This window comes from Danio rerio, chromosome 23 (assembly GCF_049306965.1).
Source record: "Danio rerio strain Tuebingen ecotype United States chromosome 23, GRCz12tu, whole genome shotgun sequence".
Classification (NCBI taxonomy): Eukaryota; Metazoa; Chordata; class Actinopteri; order Cypriniformes; family Danionidae; genus Danio; species Danio rerio.
The window spans coordinates 30,169,597-30,190,172 of NC_133198.1; the positions used below are offsets into that span (position 1 = coordinate 30,169,597).

General features: G+C 39.4%; 1 protein-coding gene across 15 annotated transcripts in view; it reads right to left on the reverse strand.

Moving 5' to 3' along the window:
• Window positions 1-522: 522 nt before the first annotated feature.
• Window positions 523-20,576, reverse strand: part of scn8aa (sodium channel, voltage gated, type VIII, alpha subunit a) — a 95,454-nt gene continuing 75,400 nt past the window's right edge. For 5 of the 15 annotated variants that reach the window (XM_068216796.2, XM_068216793.2, XM_068216797.2 and 2 more), the window contains exons 21-27: window positions 13,235-13,357; window positions 5,044-5,328; window positions 4,887-4,940; window positions 4,663-4,800; window positions 4,465-4,569; window positions 4,106-4,376; window positions 523-4,003 (exon numbers count right to left, since the gene is read on the reverse strand). In XM_068216796.2, the coding sequence (XP_068072897.1) occupies window positions 2,856-4,003; window positions 4,106-4,376; window positions 4,465-4,569; window positions 4,663-4,800; window positions 4,887-4,940; window positions 5,044-5,328; window positions 13,235-13,357 (2,124 nt within the window). In that variant the 3' untranslated portion in view covers window positions 523-2,855. 15 annotated transcript variants of the gene reach the window in all.

The window sequence follows — 20,576 nt, forward strand, 5'->3', positions numbered from 1 at the left end:
GAATAAAATATTTCAACTGCTCTGTGACTGTTTTGGACTTTTAGGCTCGGGTGGGTGACCACACAATGTCCATAGGCAGGACGGCGCATATATGTGCATTCACGTGTAAATGTGTGTGTGTCTGTGTGTTTGTACGCGTGTCAATAAAACCTCAAGGTTACAGAGGTGTGCTGGTTGCATAACCCTCTTGTCATACAGCATCAGGTTAGAATATCCAAGCAGCGCTGATAACAAACGTGCGTGATTTTGTCTCCAACATCATCTTTTTTCGACATCCACTGGACATGTTGCATATAAATGAAATATTACAGTGCTCCTTTTGTATATCCTTTCATACATATATTTCATATATATATATATATATATATAATATATATTATACATATATTATACATATATTCTTTGTCAAATAGAATATTTTTGATACATTTTATCATTCATTTCCCTTTAATAAAAGTGAAACGAGTAAAAAAAAAAAAGGAAAAAATAAAATAAAATATGTGACAAGGGCATCAGCTGGAAGCCATTCTATATCATCGTTATAATTTATTATTAGATTAATAGCAGTAGTTCTTTAAAATTCTGTATTTACAAAACCCACAACAAAGCATGCCATTTAAAAGAAAATAATATATTACAATGCTTATAGTTTTCCTCGAAAAGTTCATTCTTTTTCAGCAATTGTGCCATGTACATCATAGCCCCCTCCTGTACATTGAATGATACATTAACTTGTCATACAGTGAGTGAGAGTGGTTTATCATTTCACATCTGAACTAAAATGGGAGTAGGAGGAAAACTACATGGTAGTCTAAGTGTTTCACCAGGCTTCATTTGGTTTAAGTCCACAGCACCCCCACGGATTTCGAGATCTCAGGCAGTAAGCAGACCTACAGGTCTGAGAAGTAGAGGAAGTGGGTTTGTAAACTGGCGCGATTCTCCCGCACTCCAGCTCTGGCGGCGTACATCTACTGACCCTGACACTGGGCTAGCCCACACCAGAATAAGCATTCTCACTGAACAAGGGGTGATGAAACGATAAACAAACGACTTCTGTTGCAAATCGAATACATTTCCATTGCACCCAGAGCAGAAAGGGATGGCAGTTTGCTCAAGAGGTAGCAACTTGACACATGAAAAAACCAATTTGTAGCATCATCATCAATGGCTAACACAAACTGCATGCTATCAGACAACACAAGTACCCAATACTTCATTCTTCAATGTCCACTCTCCTTGTATCCTGCTGTGTATGACATGTAAAACCCAAGCTATACTCATCCGTCACTCAACAGGGAGAAAGCTAATCATGTCTACAAGATGCATTCAAAATGGCTACTCGGGTGCTTTCCTCGTCATTTTTAAGACACAACACGATGCTAACGCAACTGACGACCCCTTTAAAATGGTAAACATGAAAATGTGCTGACATGAAGACAATTGAAGAGATCGCCTCCCGCTGAGGCCTGACCAAGCATTGTAAGGGTTTAAATGGCATGGTGGCTTGGCTGTACCTTTTGAAGTCCTAGTGAAGGCCCAACTGGAGCCTCAGCTGCACATCGAGGGGCAGTTGAATAATATTGCTGGTGCAAAAAAGCAAATCAAGGTTTATGAACCCAAGATTTGATTCGAATGAAATTGAGTTCTCCAAATTTTCATCCCAACTTCTCCTCAAGTCCAGGGCAGTGAAACACCCGTAAGGGTGTAGGAATGTGCAGTTGCCACACTGTATATCCAAACAAAGGAATAACTTTGATCGACCACCTTAAAAGTACACACATGACGCATGGTGTAAAAACTGGTTAATCAGGAAGCAAGCTTCATGTGGGGTAAGTATAAATATACTTGTCATAGCCAGAAGTTAAATATGTTGCTATTGACCAATCATTTCCCAGCTATATCTATTCAATTTGATTACTAGTGGACATCATCGAATGTATGGTCAAGCCACTGATGTGGTTTGAGTAGCAGTGTCAAGTGGACTATGATTATACATGCATGATTCCTGATCAAAACATGCCACCATGCAAGTCATTTCTATGCATTGAACGAGCACAATTAGTTATTTATTTACCAGGAACTCGGTCTGAGTAAGTCCTAATCAGCCCAAGTCAAAACCCTGATAGATTCCCTAACCCAATATCGATGTGAAAGCCCATGTATAAAATGTCTTTTTTTTTTAGTATAACAAAGAGATGATGACGAGATGAATGGGCTGAACGTTTTCCCCTACTTTCTGTGGATCAAATAAGGTGAAATATTCATCACAACAACTGAAAACCCTTGCATAATGTTCTGTTTTTTTTGTTTGTTTTTTTCGGCAGACACTCCACATGATTGAGTTAACATCATTATTATTGGTTCTCCTATGGTTAAAATACAAAGTCCCAGAATCCTCCTGGGATGAGTGGGAGGTTTCCGTCGGATTTCGGCAGTGTAGTGTTTGAACGGGATGTCCGTAGCGGAGGAATGCTGAACTCCACACACATGTGAGTGCAAAGGAAGCCATCTTATGAGCTTGCTTTGTACTAGTTTGTCCATTGGCAGGTGGTCCCTATCAAAGATTTCTGCCATGGATTGTTATTTAGTTTGTCCTTGTAAGTGCCTTTTGGCCGCAGTTGGAACAGTAAAATCTTGGTCACTTAGCACAAAATGTAAGACAGTAAGCTCATAAGTTGGTTTGGTCATCATTGAATCTTGTAAAAACCAAGCTGCTTTCCTGTTGCACCGGTGCATTTGTTGTATGTAAACAACTGTTTTGCTCAAAGATATCAGTGTTTTTTGTTGCAAATTTTCTTCTATACATTTTGTTGGAATAGATAGTTTAAGTCTCAACTAGACAGTGTCCATCGTTCCTAAAACTTGGATTCCTTGACATCTTTTTGGTTTTTGCCCTTTTTGCCCTTACTGTCACTCTCCTCCAACTTCTCCTTCTCAGGTTTGGTCACACTGTCGTAGGATGGCAGTGAGGCAGTGGAAGGTGTGCCCTCTTTCTTGTCCTGATTAGTACCACCATTCTCCAGCCTGCTGCTGCTGAGTAAACGCTTGCAGATGAAGCCTTTCCGAATCAGATGGGCACGGAAAGCACGCTGGATGACTCCAGCAGACATATGCTCCTGTTTGCGGCGCAGGGTGGTAGTGATGGGCTCAAAAGACACTTTGGAAGGATTGGCAGCAATAAAACGCTCCTCCATCTGTTGCCGCATCATGTCCAGGTCGCCGCTATCACCCAGCACGCGTTTGGTGAATGCAAACAGGATGTCTAGGCAGTGAATGCGGTCGCCGCTCACCATTGGCAGGTCCATGGCGATCAGCTCTATAGTGTTGGGCTTAGGAACACGTAGTGGGTGCTCCAAAGTGTCGGCGAAATCACCCAGCTTGGCAAAAGTGATAAACTGGGAGGCAGTAGGATCAAACTTTTCCCAGATCTCATAGAAGGACTCAAAGTCGTCCTCGCAAAGAGGGTCAGCACTCTCCTCTGTCGCGACGCTGAAGTTCTCCAGAATAATGGCGATGTACATGTTCACCACGATGAGGAACGAGACAATAATATACATGACAAAGAAGAAGATGCCCACCGAAGGGTTTCCACAGTTACCTTTAACACTAGTACCTGGATTTTCTTTAGTTGGCTCACAATCTGGCGGGTAGTTGAGAATGGGAGCGAGAAGGCCGTCCCATCCGGCTGAGGTGGTTATCATGAACAGGCAGATCATGCTATTGCCAAATGTTTCAAAGTTATACATGTCATCTATGCCAGACTCCCGCTTCACGTAGGCAAAGTTTGACATGCCAAAAATAGAGAAAATGAACATAACCAAGAACAGCAAAAGGCCAATATTGAACAGGGCCGGCAGTGACATCATCAAGGCAAACAGTAAAGTCCGAATGCCCTTTGCTCCTTTGATCAGACGCAAAATACGTCCAATTCGAGCCAGACGGATTACCCTGAACAATGTTGGTGACACAAAGTACTTCTCAATCAGATCAGCCAGGAACATACCTGTTGTTTTTGGGGAAAAGAAACAAGCAGAACACAACATAAGCTAAATTTGTATTGTTTCAAAGCCAAAATGAAGAAGGTTAAGAAACTATGTTCACCTACCAACGATAGAGAGAATGACCACAACACAGTCAAAGATGTTCCAGCCATTGGTGAAGTAATAATGACGCAGCGCAAAGAGCTTCAGGACAAACTCTGAAGTGAAGGCCACAATAAAGATGAAGTTGATCCAGTACAGAATGTTTTCCGTCTCCTGTGATTGATCATCTGTCTCAACCATCATGGTGACCATGTTCAAACAGATGAGGATCATGATGGAAATATCAAAGACCTGCTGTGTCACAAAGTCAAACACCATACCCTGGAGCTTGTTCTAAACAAGAGAAAAAGATCACATATTATAACTCCACTCAAGTCAATTTAATGAGAAAAGAATCACTTTTCAACTGTGCTGTACACACCTGGGGTCTGGGTATGGGCTTCTGAGGTTTCTTTGAGCCAAGCTTTTTCATTGCATTGTAGTACTTTTTCTGTTCCTCAGTCATGAAGATATCCTGACCTCCAAAGTATAGCCATAAACAATATTTGGTTACAATCTAGTAAAAGAGACTGTGAAAATTATACAGAATGCAAAGTGAAGGCAAAAAGTGAAGACTTATCTTTTTCTTCTGCTGGTTGAAGTTATCAATAATCACACCAATGAAGAGATTGAGGGTGAAGAAAGAGCCAAATATAATGAAGATGACAAAATAGATATACATGTAGATATTGTCTTCATACTTCGGCTGGTCTTCCACCTGAGAAGAGAATGAAATTTGAAATGGGTGCTTGGAACTCACTTACTCACGACTAATTGGCATTTAAAACTCTACAAACAAATTACCCTTCGTGAGTCAACTGCTGCATACATGATGTCCATCCATCCTTTAAAGGTTGCCTAATAGGGAGAATCAGTATGTTAATTTAGCTGTTCAACACAAAGCTTTTTCTGTAGCCAGTATACCAACTTTATAGGAACTAAAATTGTGAGACAGTCTTACCACTTGCAGAAGAGCCAGGTAACCAGCACCCACGTTGTCAAAGTTGATTTTGACGTTCTTCCAACGCACCTCAGTGTAGTTTTGCTCAATTAACGCAAAGCACTCAGATTTGTTGTTGACCACATCTAGCTCAAAGTATGCCTTTTCAGTCTCGTTGTAGCAGTAGTAGTACTTTCCCGCAAACATATTGACACCCATGATACTGAAAATCAGCCAAAAGATGAGGCAAACCAGCAACACATTCATAATGGAGGGGATGGCACCCACCAAGGCGTTGACTACCACCTAGAGCAGAGTAGGACAGACAGGGTGATACAGTGTAAGAGACTGGAAATTGCCCCCAGACACAGAAACACACATCCGAACGCTCGCACAATCATGGCTGCATATTTGCATGGCACAACAATTAAAGACTGAAACTGCGTGCACTTCTCAAGTGGTCAATCATGAATAAAAATTGGACTATATCTTATTCAAACTCCAATCAGATGGCCACCCAAGAAAACTGCTTGAAGCGCATGTCTTAACGTTAAACATGTTTCCTGGTTTGTTTCTATCATTCAGATTGACTTTTTGCTAATTTCCCACACTGCCGGCAGATTCAGGCCACGGACTAGTGCTAATATTTAAAGTCTCACATTTTGACTTTTTATTTTATTTGCAATTTGTTTAGGCCCGAATTAGCAAACCATAAAGGTTGCATTTCCTAATTCAAACCCAAGGTATTTTTTTTAAGTATTAAAAAAGGTCAACTTGCTTTATATAAAGCTGCTGACGGGCATTATTGTCCTTTATGGTCAAATATTATTCATTTATATTCCAATTTTTGCACATACACTATTGTCTGATTAGTCTGATATAATCAAAACTAGTGTTTAACATAAAGCAATATTTTTTTTAAACAAAACCAGAATACTATTCTCTTTAACTTGCAAACTGGAAGGCAAACCTTTAAATTATTTAATATTAAAGGTATAGTTCATGCAAAAATGACAATTTTGCCATCATTTACTCACCCTTGACTTGTTCCAAACCAGTTACTGTATTTTCACACTGGTTACTTGTAACCATTGACATCCATAGTAGGAACAACAAATACTGTAAATGGTTATAGGTTTTCAACATCCTTCAAAATATCTTCTTTTGTGTTTACCAAAACTGCCAAAACCAAAATCTCAAGGGTGAATAAATGATAGTAGAAATGTCAAGTTTAGGTGAATTGTCTCTTTAAAGGCTTTATCTCAAAACTGCAGTTTAATGGGTGACAGCTTGCTGATCATATGCGTATGTTTAGCAAACATACAGCTTGTTGATACTGTATGCCAGTTTATTTATAAATATGAATCCATAAGCAAAATTATGATCATAATCAGACGTTGCAGACTTTAAGTCTTGCAAATAATTTTGTTGGATTTGTAAACTTATTTCCCTTCATTAATATGTGTTTTGGGAAGAGGACTTAACTAGACATGCTCTCAACACGAATAGCTTTAAATTACTGTTTTCTTTGGTGGCCTACAGCAAATGCTACTCCTTGCATATAATAATTTCAATTAACCATATAATCTTTAACTCCCCCCTCTTTTTATTTTAATAAGTTTATTTATTTATTTTTTTTTTATCTAATTAGATTGTTCTATACACTGGTCCAAACTACCCCAGCACTGTACAATGTGGACAGCATCTAAAATTACCTACTGAATTAGATAAAGAACTAGACTGTACTACGTTGCGTAACAGTCAAAAATATGAACTGTAGGTGTGAAGTACGGATATAGTCTTGACGTGCTACTTTCACTATTGCCACTATAATGACCACTGCAAACAAAATTCAGAATTAACCTACTGTTTTATGAGTATAATGTACTTGGGGTGTGTTCACACTTGTAGTTCTGTTGCCCTGGTTTTTTGGTCCAAACTAAAAGTTAAAAATAATATTAAATAAGATACATTTGGTCTAAAAAATCCATTTAAGACTCAACAAGAGATAAAAAAAATGGCTTTGCTGATTAATATGACTTACTGTATTAGAACTTATCCATGTCAGTGTACATGATGGTACAGTACAATAAATTCCTCCATTCTTCACACAATTGAAAATCAGCCACAAGAAGGTGTATTTCCAACACACAAGATAAAAAAATAAGCTCAAGTATTCTTTTCCTTTTTATAACCACTTTTTTTGTTCAGTTAGGTTTTGTTTGTGTTGTTCATATTCCAGTGAAAACTCACCAGTTTCCTTGGAAGTGAACTAAAGGCTCATGTTTACAGTGGTTCTTGTCTGCTTGTTTGTTCACTAAGGTTTGGATAACAGCGTTCACACTTATTAAATACTTAACCTACTTTTTAAATACTTAACCTTTTTTAACCACAAAAAATAAACAAATAATATTAAATAATAATATTTAGCACCAACTGAACCAAGTGTGACACGTGTGAACACACCCTTAAAATGTGCAGTGCTGGGGACATCCTGGACCACATACCTAAATAAAACTGATTCATAAAAATGAACGCCTTCCATACAAATATGCCACACAGACTCACACAATGACTTCTACAATCCCCAAAGCAAACATTTGCATACTTAAAACTACAGCCCACCCCCCAACTACTTTAACATAGCCATGAAAAGCTTGAGTAATATAAAACATTTTACATCAACCCCCCCCCCCTCCCTGCACCCCATTTGCCTCCACGTCCCTCCCCTCCCCCACCGTCCCAGTCAGGACATTGTCCATAAGTGATTAGCGATGAGCAGAGCGTGCCAGGAGACGCTCACTAACTGTGTTAGGCAGCCGAGCCGCAGCTCTCAGGCAGGCAGCTGAGCATGCAGATCTCTCACATACTGAAAAGTGGAGCCATATTCCCCCATAAACACACAGAGAGGCACAGAGGATGGCAGGATTCTCTCAGCAAGCACAGGGGACTAGACTAACATTAGATTATGCTTTTAAGAGCTGATTTGTTTGTATTCAAAATGACAATTATGGGTAATAATGACTGACTAGGTAAGAATTTGGTGTGCCTAATATTTAAGAAAAATACCCCAAAGAAAAAGCACTTGTCAGGAGAATCACTGTCCATCTTTCAATAGAGACTACATGTTCAAATGTCACATAGACATAGAATATCTTTGTGAGAATCGACACAGATATTAAAGTGAGGGAAAATGGCTTTCAAAAGTGCATAATGTGCATTGGCAATTGAACAGGACATGCGTGTTACATGACATCTTTGTGCAATCTCAAGAACCGTTAAAATCAATAAATAAATGGACAGGAGAGGCAACAGTGTGGAGAGATTTCAGTTAGTTTAAAGTTTTCTAACCCTTTGATAAATGTTTATTGATACAAAAAACAAGGTGAGAACAACTGAATAAGGCAAAAAATCGTATCTATCTATTTAATCATACACTGAACGAGAATGATTTCCTGTACTGGGTTGTTGTATATGGCCAGAGAATATGCTAAGTTACAAATAGACCAGTCTAAGCTGGTTTAATCTCTCCAATGTTGTGTCTCCTAATCAAGTCATTTATTCATTTTGAACTTTTTCTTTTTTCTTTTTTGCTGATTTCAAACAAAACAGCATATCAGTTGATGAACATTGAAACTGATTATTTACTAAAGTAAGAACTCATCGTTCTCTCTTTGGCTTATTTGTTACTACAGGTTGCATCAAATTGAGACCCTCATGAATCCAATTATAGATACATGAACAGAGCAAATCTATGGAAACATTTTGATTCACCCAAAAATGACAGTCTAATCTAAATACAATAAATTAAGATATTAAAGGAATATAACAGAAGAAAAAAAGCAAAATAATTACTAAATGCTGAAATATAAAATATGGTAACAGGGCTCTAGAATAAAGTCAAAATGACTAGAAAGCCATTGGCTCTTAAAATACTAAATGTAAAAGGCTAATGATTTATGACTAGGCTAACCAATGATGATAAAATATATCGCAAAATATGCAAAATGTTACCTACTGTAGTTCTTTTCAAAGTAGATTAAAAATCACTTATGGTTTAGCAACAGAACTCAGATGATTTACTGACTGACCGAGTCTGTTTCAAATCTCTTCTTTGGGTAAACACAATCTTTAGGTAAAAAGAAAGTTCACCGGAGTCTTTTGAGAAAAGACTAAAAATACAATATCTGATAGGGTTGGGTCGATAGACAATGCCATTGTTCATCTCCGATAGACATCACGATGCTGAGCCAGCAGTGCAGTTCTCTGCCTTGCCCACGTCACAGCCGCAAAAATTACACCCGTTCACACTAATGCATCTTAGTTTCAAAATGGTATTTTGAACGAAAACGATTTACATCCACACTGGTGTTTCATCTAGCATTTCTGAAAAGCCCTCTTTTCACACTATACCGCTGAAAACACACATCTGGTGACCACACGCACACACAAACACACTCTATCATGCACTGTAGTGTACGCGTGCGTCTGAGCTCCAGCAGTCAGTATGTGCTTTAAGCAAAAAACCCCAGAGAGCATTGCAGGTCACACAGTTTATCAAGGATGTATCGCTGCCTGGATCGCGTCTCACTATGGCTGTTAAACTTTATATTCAATTAATGTTATCTCTATCTAACGACTCTTCTGTCTTACAAATCTATCAGGTAACATGTCACAGCATCAGTACACTGCTTTAATCTTTCGCTTTCAGGCTTGTACTTAGTAATTTTAATGAAAACCTCAGATACTTTGTCGACGCCATTATAACAACACAGATTAATTTGCCTATTCATGCCACTCGGAAAAAGTGATTGACAGGTGGTAATTGGTGTGTAACTTATCTTTATTTATTTATGACTAGGTTATGGGTAAAACAAAGACCATGCGGGTCAGGTAGTTGAAGCATTTGGCTGCATTTATTCATAAATAATTAATTTATCTCCACATATGACGACGATGCCATCGTCCATCGCGCTGTTTCACATTGGACATCGCACGATAGGGGTGTCAAAATTAATTGTTTCTTCGGTGCACCGAGATGCAGACGCAGACAATTCGGTATCGGTTCAGTAATAATCATAACCGGTTATTATGTACTGACGTCATTTTTTGAGCGTGAGTATTTACAACACAGCCAACTCAGGGCTGGCCCGTGGCATAGCCACCATACGCAAATGCTACGGGCGCTGTATATCCAGGGGGGCGCCAGAAATGAGCGCGGATCAGTTGGTTTTGTTTTCGATATTGCTGACACACATTCAGTTATAGACGGCAATAACTCTAAAACCTCTTACCCTAAAAAGATCTAAAGTGTGTTTCTTACAAAAAGACAAAGCTGGTTATGTTTCACAGCTGTCTTTCTTTTTTTCGCTCAACATTACGAGCAATGCTCCGTTTAAGCCCTCGCAATATGTGTTTAGCCAGGAGAGCTCGCGCTGAGAGGAGCTTTCAGTAAGGGACAGTCGGAAAAGTGCTTCTTTTTTTCTTTTTTCTTTTTTTCTGCTCCGCTCAGCGCAAGCTCTGCCTGTTGCGAGGGCTTTAGTGTGTGTGTGTGTGTGTGTGTGTTTGTTTGTTTGTTTGGTGCTGTCTATGTTTGTGTATGTTTGTAAATGAGAGACAGTGTGGTGCTGTGTCTCTGTGTGTTTATACAGACAGCTTGTTATAGCCTCCCCCCTAAAATATAACACTGTATATGGAAAGAATCGCCAATGCACCGTGATGCACCGAGATATCGAATTAAACAGAATCGAAGGCATGATAATCGTAATAGAACCGAACCGTGAGACCAGTATAGGTTCACACCTCTATCGTACAATGACAAATTGGTTGACATCACCCAACCCTAATATCTGACTGTCACCAATAGTGATGAAAGCTTGCTGAAAAGGATTATTTGAAAGTATGTAGCAACCATTTCAACTGCAGTCTAGAGCCCTGTTAGTGGACTTCTAAATAAAAGCAAACATCAAATACTGCTTTCATTTTGACAACTAGACACCTTGTCTGTCATTTTTGGGTTCAAGCATACCTTTAGTCATCACAGCAGTTTGAGATCACAGAATCTCTTTACTGATTCCTTTATGCTTCGTTCCATTTGAAAGTAACAGCTAACACAAACCTCTTGCTTGCTGTTTGTTCCACAGTTCTGCAAGATACTACTTAACCACTGACTATTATGTCCTAATTAATCAAATCTAAAAGAATCCTCCACTCTGCACTGCTAAAGGCAATGGTAATCCATGCTGGAAAATACAGAGAGATACAGAAGCTTAGCAAATATCTCCCTCCTTTCTACAGTCCCATGTGCAGATCCTAGACAAGCAAAGAGGGGCGAAGTGAGCCTCCAGCGGCTCGGCTCCTCAACACTGCTCCAGGCCGGGCAGCGCGGGGCCGAATGGGCTGAAGTGAACAGTGTGAAATGAAGGGAAGGGAGGGAAGATGCTGCACGGTGCTGCAGATGAGGGGCAGGGAGGAGGTGAGAAGGGGTTCAGAGGGTACAGAAGCTCAGGGCAACCAGTCCACAGGTAAGAAAAGAAAGACTGAAGTGACAACAACCAGGTGCAACTGTTCACAACCATCAAAGGGTTAAGGGGAGCCTATCTTTGCCAAATTTGCTAGGATGATGACTAATAATGACCTGTATGAAATCCAACATTCAGCGTCGACAAATGATTATCAATACTAGAAAACTGTCACTCAGAAGTTCTTCTCAGCATTCTTACTCTTTGGCTAATAGGAAATAGCACATTTTTTTCATCTTGACAATCTTGCCCTTTGCTAAGCTCCACCTTAAAACGCAATGCAATGATTTTTCCAAGTATGACATTAGTTCTAGGGACAACATCTTTGGTTGATCTTGGAACAACATTCCCATTCAGGAACTTTGTCTTGACCCTAACCGTATCCCTTATAACTATCACCTACCCCCCAATTATTATAGGTAGTAAATGGCCAAAACTATTGTTTAAGCCTAAACTTGACATCCAACTGTAAATGTATATTGGTTGAATGTTGTTCCAGGTTCATGTTCTACTTGGTAAAATCATGCTAACCTTAAAACGTCTCTGACCAATCATGCCTTCACATTTTTTGTCATACAATATGTCATGTAAGGGTTGGCTTTATTTATAATAAAGTCAAGGATTAACCTCTATTTGAATAGTTGAAAATTAAAATTTAACAGAAATTACTGAATTAAACCGCACTGTTTAGGATTATTTTACATCTCCCTATTCCTGTTTACATCTGGTATTAGAAAGAAATCTGAAGTGATCACAAGAGATGCATCATTGTTAATACCAGGTGGATGCATCTTGGGTGACCACTTATGAACAGATCACTGAAGATAAACTTTAATACCAGGTAAAAACAGAGCCTTCGGTGAATACAAATATTCAAAGACAACATTTGAGATTTTGAATTTCTTCACAGAAAGATGGCAGATTAAATATTATTCCTATACGATACTTAATTCCATTCCATTTATTACTACTTAATTTTCTTTACAGTTCATCAGCATGCTTTATTGACAGTCATGCAAACATCAAGCAAAGTGTAGCTTAGCAAAGGGTCAATAATATTAAATGTGCTCTGATGTTTCATCAGCATATAGGGCTAGTATCTAGTCTACTGTAGTGCTGGTGTAGTGGCGTGCTGCTGGTTGTTCTCTGAGAGACAGGGTCAGTGTAACAGAGGAGAAATGGAAGGAAGGGGGCTCTCCATCAAAAGCAGAAGTTGAGAGTCAGGCCAAATGAACAGCCAATTGCAGATCAAATGCTGTGTGAAATGAAAAGGAATTTGAATGGCGTTGTGTTTGGATTTGTCAATCATTTTCCATGCTGTTTTTTTTTTTTTTTAGCAAGGGCCAATTGACATTACTTGTAATGAGGCAGCTTTGATAAATTTGACAACAGCTTAGCTAAACTAGTAGTCAATCGTACACCCGATTTCAGGTAAATCAGGGAACAGAGGTGCTTTTCACATCTTTTTATCTCAGCTGCGTCATGACTGGATCATTAATGTGGTACAGAAGAGGTGTGCATGAAAAGGGAGAGTCCTTTTCATTGGCGGCTGTCTTAAAAAAAAATTAAAATCCCCCGGTATGGTTTTGGTGGTCCTTGTCGTTCGTTTTTTTTTTTCTCGATCAGTTCTAGCATGCTGTAACTGCTGAATGGGCATGCAGAGAGATCAGCTCTATAGCTTTGTATCTTACCCTCATCCCTTCAAAACGTGACAATGCTCTGAGGGGTCTCAGGGCCCTTAGTGTCCTGAGTGATTTAATGGGCCCTAGATCGGAGTAGCCCAGCGCATTAGCTATAAGGCTGACTATAGACACCTACACAGAAACAGAGAAGCAAAAAAGGATCCATACTGTTAGATGGGAGAAAGCTCTTGAGGGAAGAGTTGGCCTCTAGAGCTGCTGGAACGTTGATTTACACACATTACAACAGTTTGGATGGGTATATACATATATAACACCGCATTTATACATGTATATATCCCCAAGGAGAAGAGAGAGAGAAAGACTCATGTTTAGTATTGGTTACAGGTATAGATAGGGGTTTAGAGGCAGAGGATAAACCCAGGGTTTTGTACTCAAGTTAGTTTTGGGAGGTCACCAACCCTTGTGAGCTTCCTAACACCTGTGGAGAAACTGTGGTTGAAAGAGAGAGACAGAAAGAGAGAGAGAAGCATAAGACTCCAACAAAAGAAGACAGAGAAGCGCAAAACTCATGGCGGATGAAGTACGTTAGGGGACGTGGGGTTTGAGAAGATAGTAGTGAACCCTGCAGGTGCATTAAAAACAAACAACCCAACATACTGCAAGAACCTTACCCTTGCCCTTCTAACATTGTCTCTCCGTGTCGCTCTTGGCTGAGGCATTAAATCCCATTTAATTTAAGACAGACAAACTAATGGAACCTGTGAGAAAGAATACAGGTAAACATGTACATGTATGCCAAGTTGCAATTCACATTGATTTTACAGTTTAAAGAGCATCACATTGACACAGTAATGTGACAGCGGAGGGGGAAATCAGGGCAGATAGTAAATGGACATTAGACAGCACTAAAAGGACAAAAATCACTTTGTGGGAACCCAAGCCTTGGTTAATCTCAAAATGCCATTCTCTGCAGAAAGGTAAACGCCCTCCATGCTTGATGAAAGCAGAAGGCTAACATAAGCGCAAAGGTCATATTGGTCAAAATGGCTCTCTAGAGAACTGTATTGATTATAATACAACCGTCAAAGGAGTCGATGTAAGGTATTGGTGTAAAACAGGGATGTCGAAAAAGACTTGTAATTTGTAACAGCGATTACAATATTTATTTTGCTACCACACATTGTTAGTTTTAAGGTGAATCCACAGAAAGATTTTTGGCAATCAAAATCTACGCATTTGCCTCCACTTAGGGTTGGCAGCCCTTGATGACTTACTGTAGGTGAGATATGCTTATTCACGCCTCTCCAGTGTTTCCCACACATAGACCGCCCTGGTATATTAACGACCGCCCAAGTATATTTAGTGACACTCTTTTTTTACTATTATTATACTATTAAATACACACCTTTTACACTTTTTGCATCTGCTCAACATAACCAAACATCCGCGACCGATTAAGTAGTAGAAAAACCTCTCTCGTTTACCCATTTTGTTCTGTGCCCATGAGACCTGTCAACACTCATGCAGACAGCTTCACAAGCTCTGCAGACCCACAGAGATGCGCATTTTTCGGACTTAAAAAAATCATCCGGCCTGGGTTTCTAAGGATGCTTTCACACTTGGTTCAATTGCCTGGACAGTACCCAAGTTCGATTGTCCCCCTTTGCCACCTTCTCAGTTGGTTTGTGTTCACACTGTCTTTTTTCCTTCTGAACCGCAGCTGCTGCTGTGTGTACGGCTGTCGCTAGGTGACCACAAAAGCAAAGCACCAAAATTGAAAGATGTACGCACATTGTCGTCATTCTGTTTTTACTGAATCTTTTGGTTTTGGACAAACAGAGAGCAACTTGCGTCTCTATCTGCCAAAAAAATATTATAAACGTTCAGAACATCACGCAATGTCTGCAGAAGCTGTTTTTGGAAGAGACAAGCAGATATTATCACTTTGTTTGCCCTGGCTCAGTCCCGCTTGTCACCAAGGTACAGTTTGTGATACGCAAAAAAACATACACACGAATGAATGTTACGAAAACACAAGTTTGTAGTACAGTTGGCGGTCCAATTACGTTATTTGAAACGATTGCATTCATACCAGAAGTAAACTGTACCCCAGACCACCCCTTTCAGGCAGACTCTAGCTAAATGTACCGAACTCTGACGTCAAACGAACCTGGGTGAGGACCAAAAGTGCTAGTGTGAAAGCACCTAAATCTCCTAAAATGTCTGGAATTCAACTTTTGCTTTCTAAAGCTGGTATGTGTTTTTGCATTACTTTTTAATTAAAGATTACTTTCCTCCTGGTTTCACAGCTGACAGTACACACACAGCTGCGAGACCAAGAGAAAAGTAAATAATAGATTCATTAATTTAAATGACTCAAAAAAAACTTCATTATATGTTCAGAGAAGATGAAATGACTGGTCTAAACTGGCTGTAAAATATTTGTACACCATAAGAAATGGTTAATCAATGCATTTGCCTTATTTAAAAAAATCTATTCGTTTTAATTTTGCAATTATGATCATTTTTAGAGATATTGTCTGTTTCTATTACCTTTTTTGTCATTTACTTCTTAATTGTTGATTATTTTATTAATTTGATGATTTTAATATATTACATATGCTATTTTATAATCATATCTAAAATGCTTTTGCATTCAAGTTTGCTTTGAACTTGAAAGAAAGAGAAGCAGATTTCACCTGTCAGTGGGTGCACATGGCTTCTGAATAGCATAAAAGTATTAATTTTTATTGCGTCTTTTTACTTTAACCCAATGAAAAAAAACAGTGTATAACAGAGTCATAATACATACAATTATTATTAAAAATGAAAATATGTTTTGTTTGTCGCATATAGTTAACTATTTATTTATTTATGTGATGTGGGTAAATGGTGTGTATATTTCAAACCTGTGGGAAGCAATGATCTGCAACCATTAGTTTGGTTCAAGTAAAAAATGAGAAGCGGAGCGCAAAAATAAAACCCGCCCCCCACTCAATATTCAAATTCAGCTGGAAATACTTCATCCTACTGAAAGTAAAAATCTGCAGCAATTTGCTGTTCAAGCGGATTTTAAGGAACAAAAAAAGGCATTGGGACACCAGGCTTGAGCACCCCAATGAAAAGGTATACAAACAGACCTGCACACCTCCAACCAATCACTGACGTAGACTTGGTAAAAACACAGCAAAAGTCCACAACACTGAAAGCTAACCAACTCACAGAGGGGATTCTATTAAAGGTGAAAGCTTTATTCTCAATGCTGATGGTATTATTTTCCTTCACTGATGCATGCTGACATTTTAAAAACCACAAGTCTAGAATTATTGGTGGTTTTCAATAGATATAACCCACAAGGGGACCAAGTACACATTAACAGTCTGGCACAGAAAAATCTTCTGTTCAATTCTTTGGGGAAAAACTATGCATTTCATGTTGCGTTAACTAAAATTGACATATTAAAAAAAAATCTCTTCATTTTTTTCCTGAAGTTTCACAAAATCCGTTTTGATGATAATGTGTAATAAAGCTTTCTCCTTCATCTACAGATCATGTGATCTTTGGGGGTAATTATCACCTTTAGCCTCAGTTGGAACCCACAAGCGCCCCTTTATGGAGGGCCCCGGGGCCCCCTGAGCCGTCTGAGATGGCCCCTCAGTGTAAGCTCTCTTCATCTGCCAGCACACTCGCTCTGCAAGGCAAGGTCAATGAGATGTGTGGCTGTGACCAAATGAAGACAGCAAAATAAAAAGCAAAATCAACTGAAATTGAACAAAGTCAAAACATAATCAAAAATGGCAGATGTTTTGCGCTCACTCATACCATTAAGTGATGCTTATTATGCTTATTAAATTAATTTAAAGTGAATAAAGCACTATAATAAAATACGTACTTCTGAAATGAATTATAACTCACACACTCCCTTAGCATTAAAGAAAATGTGTGCATAGTCAAATAATAAGCTGTATGGTTGATGGCACAGATATATAGTAACACAGACCATAGGAAATAATGGTACATATGCAGTATATACACACACATAAACACAAAACCGCATGCTAGATATGATGCCGGCTCCTGGTGAAAGCCCTTGGAGCATCACACCCATGAATGCAAAGAACAGTGGAGGAACAGACTAGTCAGGAGGACAACTCACCGTCTGCTGCATGTCCTCAACATCAACACATCTCAGCACTACCTCAAGGAAGGGAAGAGCAGGTGTGAGTGGGGGAGGGAGGAATGAACTTTTGATCCATCTTGGGATATGGAGTTCTTCCAAACTAGCACAAGTGTAAGTCCAGCACCCCGGGAATAGTCACAGAGGACTATAGCTCCCATCAGCCGCAATTAGGGCTGAGAAGTAGGGGGGTTGATGGACATAGGATGAGTATGAACTGTAATCAGAGCAAACTCACAAGTCTGAGGGGTAATTTTTAAGCTGTGGGCTTGATTCCTCAAAGGAGCACTCCACTGATTTTGGAAATAGGCTCTTTTTACAAGTCACCTAACAGTTGAGTTTTCCCTTTTTGAATTCATTCAGCCAATCTCCGGCTCTGGCGGTAGCACTTTTAGCTTAGCTTAGCATAAATCCTTGAATAGGATTAGACTATTAGCATTTAGGGTTATCACAATACTGGAATTCGAAACCAATCGATACAGAAATTTTGAAAACGTCCATTTCCCACAAACATTTAAGTGCTGTTGAGCATGTTCTTAAATACCGGTGATTTGCCATGTTGTTTAACGCCAGTGGCGTAGCGTGATTAGGGGGCCCCGCGTCGTCGCGATTTTCAATAATTGGAAATCCGGCAACCGCAATAATCAAACTCTTGGGAAAAACTGTTGTCGGAACCAAAGTTTAGAGGTCTGTGTTCTCTGAACTCCTCTCAAGCGGTGGACTACTTCATTTTGATTGCTTGCCGCCGAACCGCGTCATAGCTCATACCATAAAGTTGACTTGATTTCAACTCTCCTCGATGCCCACACCAGAGAAGACGCGCCGTGCTGTTCCTCGCCGCCGGTTCTCATTGAAAATGAATGACTTCTGGCTACTTTGACGCTCTCGCCGCTTTCGGTTTGTGATTGCTGCTCAGTTTGTGAAGGCTTCCCCGCGTTGTTGCTCCACCCCGCCCCCCCTTTGCCGCTCCAAGATTGTGATCGCTCCTCAGTTTGTGATTGCTCCTCAGTTTGTGATCGCTCCTCAGTTTGTGATCGCTCCTCAGTTTGTGATTGCTTCTCAGTTTGTAAAGGCTACCCCACGTTGTCGCTCCACCACGCCACCCTTTGCCGCTCCAAGTTTGTGATCGCTCCTCAGTTTGTGATCGATCCTCAGTTTGTGAAGGCTTCCCCGCGTTGTCGCTCCACCCCGCCTCCCTTCCCCGCTCCTCAATTTGTGATCGTTAAACCCCTCTCTCCCTCACCAGGGGGCCACGTCAGTGATCCCTGCAGGGGGGCCTCCGCATTTTGCGCAACGCCACTGTTTAACGCTCAACAAAAATGACTGTGATTGGCCATGAAGGTCATCAATTCACCAAATCCACAGCGGTTTACTGAGTTTAACCACAGATACAGGGACACTGGGGCGTTTTAAAGCTGTGATTCATCAGCGGATAACTCTTCTGTCAGCTAATAGACAAACTAACTGATCTACGTGACTTTGAAATGCTCCAGTATCCCTGTATCTGTGTTTAAACTCAACAGCGCTTAAATGTTCCCAGGAAATGGACAATTTTAAAATTTCAGTACCTATTGGTACCGAATACCAGTATCGTGACAACCCTATTAGCATCTCAAGTTTTGATTAAAATAAAGAGTTTAGGTAATTTGCAACCATTCATTTTCCGTCGGTTTTAGTATACAATGACAGCTGATATTAACTAATCTATTTGCGTTTTGTTCTAGAGCAGTGGGTCAATATGGAGAGCTTGAAGACTGGGCAAGCATTACAGGATTTGTTTACTGCAGCAAGTTGACATGACAAAGGTTTGAAATTATTCCTGAGCGATATGTTTGGCGCTTTTTAGTGCAAAGATCCATTCTGCGTGAATTTCTCCTGAATTCGCACATGCGGTAAACATTTCGCAGTGAAAACTGGTCGCATGGCAACAATGTTATGCACTCGCACAAATGCTCCCAAATATATTTTGAGGTTGCATTGATAAGACTTCGGGCACATATGTGACCAAAACGGTCGCAATTTTGAGCCATGAACAATAAATACAAATCATGAAAATATATTTGAATCATTATACACTTTCTTTTATTTTAATAAAGTCAGTTGTTTAGATGAGGTTTTGAAAATGAAATTAAATATATAAAAATCAATATAATTTATTCATTTCATCAACTACAGAAGAGTCCAGCTTTAAACAGAAAAACTGTCAAAACTCTTTTTGAGTGAGATGCTAAAGGTTTAATCCAATTCAATAATTTACGCTAAAGTGAAAGTGCTTCTGACAGATCCAGAGACCAGCTGAGTAGATTCAAAAATGAGAAAACTCAACTGTTTAACTCTTGGAGAGTTGTAAAATGCCCAAAAAAAGGAGTGTTCCTTTAAAGCCAGTTTATAATTCTGCATGAAGTTCACACAAAAGGTCAGATGTAGCATTTGTCCTACCCTGACGCACACCATAAAAAATGAAACTTTATGTCGCAATTATGTAGAATTGTATATCACAATATCTGTGATTGACAGTAGGGTAGTGTTGATGAGTGTGGGTGGGGCTGAGAGTTGTGGGAGTGGAGCGAGGCTGGTGGTGTAAGTGTTCAACAAGTGTCGAGTCCCAAAGGGGTGGACTCTTTTGTTATGTATTTATTTTACATAAAAAGTTGTTGAATATTCAGTTCCCACCTATTTTTTCATAAATGAGTGCGAGTTTGAGCTACTTCTACAGTAGCTTTGCAAACATTAAATCCGAATCCAAATCTGGCATAAATCCAAAATATCTGGAAAGAAACTCAATACAGTGGATCATAGAAACCCCATTGCCTAATAGTGTTTCGGAAGTGTTCTTGCCAGTGCAGCACAGATAGAACGCAGATTCTACCATTGTGTCATGGGGTATAGCGATCACTCAATGCAGAAATATAAATCAGGGTTTAGTCAATAACTGGATAGTCTAACTGTATATTATCCTGCGTTCCATTCCAAGTCAGATGTGAGATAGTTCTTCACAATATCTTTGAGAGTCATTTAAAAAGAATGCGTTAAAAGGCCTTGAGATTTTTTATTTATTTAATTTTGACATCCTTTAATTTGTCTGACATGCTTTTAGAACACAGCTATTGCAAAATATGAAAAATTCAAGATATGTATAAGAAAATGTGTTCATATTAAATTAATCTTTTTGAAATTTAATTCATCTTTATTTCTATAGCACTTTTACAATGT